The sequence below is a fragment of the Littorina saxatilis genome, linkage group LG16 (assembly GCF_037325665.1).
Source record: "Littorina saxatilis isolate snail1 linkage group LG16, US_GU_Lsax_2.0, whole genome shotgun sequence".
Taxonomy (NCBI): Eukaryota; Metazoa; Mollusca; class Gastropoda; order Littorinimorpha; family Littorinidae; genus Littorina; species Littorina saxatilis.
Window position 1 is genome coordinate 31106839 of NC_090260.1, and position 4342 is coordinate 31111180.

Below are 4342 nucleotides of genomic sequence, written 5' to 3' on the forward strand. Positions count from 1 at the left end.
CACACACACACACACACACACACACACACACACACACACACACACACCAGGGCCGGACTACCGGGGGGGTTATGGGGGTTGCGCAACCCCCCCCCCTAGCCTAAACATGTACCTTATTTATTTTTTTTATTTTTATTATTGCTTATTTTATGCCGTTTCATGCAAGGAGCGACCATTTTCCTATCTCAGAATATGACCTACCCTTCGCCCCCTGACCCCCACAACGAGGGGGTGGGGGTTCTAGGGTTTCCGGACCCCCCCCCCCCCCAGCCAAAAAATAAAAATATTGAATGAGGCATGCATTTCTTTATTTTACATTGAGTTTCAATTTTTGGGGTATTAATCAGTGACAAAATCTGCTGCCTGAAACTGGTAATGATCATCCTCAGAATGCACCAGATTGCACCATTTTGCATCCTTTTTTTTCAAAATTTTCCGGGGGGGGGGGGGCATGCCCCCGGACCCCCCTAGCAAGCTAGGCGCTTTGCGCCGTCGGCTCGGCGCTTTGTGCCTTCACACCCATATCTTCACAATATACTTTTGAAAAAAAACACCCATAAAATGAACTGATCCGCCCCTGCCGCCAGGGGGGACATCCCCCTGGGCCACCACTGGCAACCCCCCCTCCTCTTCGCCTAGTCCGGCCCTGCACACACACACACACACACACACACACACACACACACACACACACACACACACGCATAACCACACACATAAACACACACAGAAACAAAACCACACACACACACACACACACACACACACCGACACAAATACAAATACACACACACACGTACCGTAAATCCACAGTATGTCAATCAATCAATCAATCAATATGAGGCTTATATTGCGCGTATTCCGTGGGTACAGTTCTAAGCGCAGGGATTTTTTAAAAAAAATTTTTGATTTTAATTTTAATTTTTTGTTAATTTTTTTTTAATGCAATTTATATCGCGCACATATTCAAGGTGCAGGGATTTATTTATGCCGTGTGAGATGGAATTTTTTTTACACAATACATCACGCATTCACATCGGCCAGCAGACCGCAGCCATTTCGGCACATATCCTACTTTTCACGGCCTATTATTCCAAGTCACACGGGTATTTTGGTGGACATTTTTATCTATGCCAATACAATTTTGTCAGGAAAGACCCTTTTGTCAATCGTGGGATCTTTAAAGTGCACACCCCAATGTAGTGTACACGAAGGGACCTCGATTTTTCGTCTCATCCGTATGTTTGGGGGAATACAAGTACATCACATTTTCGCATTCAAACCGTCAGGTGTGGAGACACCTTTCACACGTGCATCCAGGGAGGTGTGGTTGCTGCTGTTGAAATGTTGGGCAACAGACCTTCAGCGGCGATGCCGAATATCTGCCAGATGTTCAGTGAAGCGAGTAAAGAGGGTTCTTTCGGTCTCACCAATGTAGAGTAATATATATAGCTATATAGCTATTCTGATGGACACGTGGGGGAATTCGGGGGCTGTGATTGGATGGTCTCTTCCGATCATCCAAGCATAATGCCGGCCAAGTCGGCCATTTTTGCCAATATCCAAAAGCATATTGGCAATAACAAAGACGCATGGTTCCGGTTTACCCATCTGTACCACATGATGTTTCACTGATCGACAACAGCATACACTGACAACTAGAAATTCTTCTCGGGAATGTTTTTCAGCTTTACAAATGTCGATAGCATACCCTTTTCTGCTAACTTCCCGATGAAACAGGACTAAACCTATTATTTTCTGTCCCTAAACACCACAAAATGCCCAAAGTCGAAAGATGTAGTACAAACAGGGGAGTAAAACGGAACAGCCGTTTTTGTGTGCCTGTGAGCTTAGTTCACAGTTGCCGACTGACACAAAGCATATTGTCAATAACAAAGACGCATGGTTCCGGTTTACCCATCTGTACCACATGATGTTTCACTGATCGACTACAGCATACACTGACAACTTGACATTCTTCTCGGGAATGATTTCAGCTTTACAAATGTCGATAGCATACCCTTTCTGCTAAATTCCCGATGAAACAAGACTAAACCTATTATTTTCTGTCCCTAAACACCACAAAATGCCCAAAGTCGAAAGATGTAGTACAAACAGGGGAGTAAAACGGAACAGCCGTTTTTGTGTGCCTGTGAGCTTAGTTCACAGTTGCCGACTGACACAAACTTTCGCATTCGGCTTTTCTTATCTCGTAACTCCACACTAAATACCCCACTTCCCCTCTGAAGTATTGATGTACAACCCATCGTTTATAACTGAGGTTGAAAAATTCGCTTCATGACGAGACAAGTATAAATGCCATTCACCCAAACTGAAAACGTTGCTGCCGTCTGCTCGCTTTGTACAGATTAGCTGTTCTCTTTTCCTCCCCTTGTTCCATCCTAGTTCTTCAGTTGTTTCTAGTTTTCCGTTGATGTTGTGTTTTGGTCTTCTTCATAAGTAGTCTTGTTAAAAATTTAAAAAAACTCAAACTTCTTTTTGTTGTATACGAATGAACTAATAAAAAGCTGTTTAACAGCTGTGTTGTCAGATCGAGTTTTTTCCAAAGTCAGTGTGGCGCCTGCCCAAAACTAATGCGCATAAGAAACGGCGTCTGCTATCAAAACTGTCGGCCTGAGATCAACGCATCGACGCAAAAACTGTCATTTTGCAACAACAAATAAAGGTCAAAACAGCTATATAATCGCTATTGTATTTTCAGCGTAGCAATAGTGTCCGATATTTAGACTCGAACAAGTATAATGCGACTCGTCTTCGACTCGTCGGCATTATACTTGTCTCGTCTAAATATCGGACCCTATTGCTACGCTGAAAACACAATAGCTGTTACTTTGGGGCATTTGAGACAGGCTATGGCATAGATGAGGTTGCGGCTGGTGCAAGAGAACGTGCGTTTAATTTTGAAATCTTTTTGGGGGCCGGTCAGAGTGGTAGAATGGGAAATGTGGGGGCAGGTGTGGCAACGAGGGTTCTGGCATGCGTTTGTGCCGGGTTGTAGGGGAACTGGGGAACGAAGAGAGGATCGAACCAGGGAATCTCTAAGGTTGCAGTCCCGTCGTCCAACAAGAATGGATCGATACATACATGTTCTTTATACTTTTGACACAAATATGACATTTAAAACAGATCTCGATCGTCACTATTCACCTTGACCGCTAGCGTGGTTTAGGAGGAACACTGACAACTCAATATGCGTATTAAAATGTCATATTTTGGATACAAAATACAAATAACGTTAAATACTGTATCACAAAAGAACCATTTTCATCATCCCTTCACAAAAAAATAGTTAAAATATCGACCGAGATAACTAAAATCATTAATATAGGCCTACTGTGCAATATAATCGACACGTTTGGTCAAAAATGCAAATAACGTATAATACCGTTGTAAGGAATTGCAACATAAAAATAGAAATATTGTTATTATCCTATTATAAATTTAGTAAAAACAATATCATCAGAGATAACTAAAATCATCAACAGTGTGTAATATAATTCACCTGTTTGGTCTCATGGTCCTTTATCCAGCACATTCAGTTAAAATATCGACAAAGATAACTAAAATTATCAACACCGTGTAATATAATTCACCTGTTTGGTCTCATGATCGTTTATCCAGCACATTCAGTTAAAATATCATCAGAGATAACTAAAATCATCAACACCGTGTAATATAATTCACCTGTTTGGTCTCATGGTCGTTTATCCAGCACTCCCAGCCACGGTCAAACGAGTCCAGTCACAGTCGGGGCAAAAATGAAAGACCACGGGATTGGAGCAAAGAGAGACACGTGGACGACTTTATTTTTTATTTTTAACTCCGTTCCTTTTTCTCAACCGAGGGTATAGGCATCCAGCCGACACTTGTCGTGTGTGCCAGGGGGATAGGGTTCCAATCCCCACAGCTAAGCCTCTGCATGCGCCCTTTCATTTCCTAAGAGTCACACGGTTAAGTCCTTTGACCGCTCTTTTAAAGGAGCCGTGGTGTTCGTTGACGTACCGGCTGGTTTGGTTGGTAGGTTTGGTGGCTGGTTTGCTTGGCTTATAGTTTGATGGGCTGGCAAGCTGGCTTTGATTTAGGATATTCCCCAGTTATTTTACTTTGTAGTTTCTATAACTCTGGACAATTATTTTGAATAGTCAGTCAGTAGCTGGCTTGTTCGTTCGTTGGCTAGTCAGCTGGCACAAAACACACACTCACTCAGACACAGAGACACACACAGACACACACAAACACACACACACTGTCATAGACACACACACACAGACACAGACACACACAGACAGGCACACACACACAGGCACACACACACACACAC

General features: G+C 42.9%; 1 protein-coding gene across 1 annotated transcript in view; it reads right to left on the minus strand.

Moving 5' to 3' along the window:
* LOC138950817 (uncharacterized) overlaps nucleotides 1-3772 on the minus strand; it is a 23718-nt gene extending 19946 nt beyond the window's left edge. The window contains exon 1 of the mRNA XM_070322533.1: nucleotides 3706-3772. Coding sequence (XP_070178634.1) covers nucleotides 3706-3719 — 14 coding nt within the window. The 5' untranslated portion in view covers nucleotides 3720-3772. The remainder of the gene's footprint in view (nucleotides 1-3705) is intronic.
* Between the last annotated feature and the right edge of the window lie 570 nt (nucleotides 3773-4342).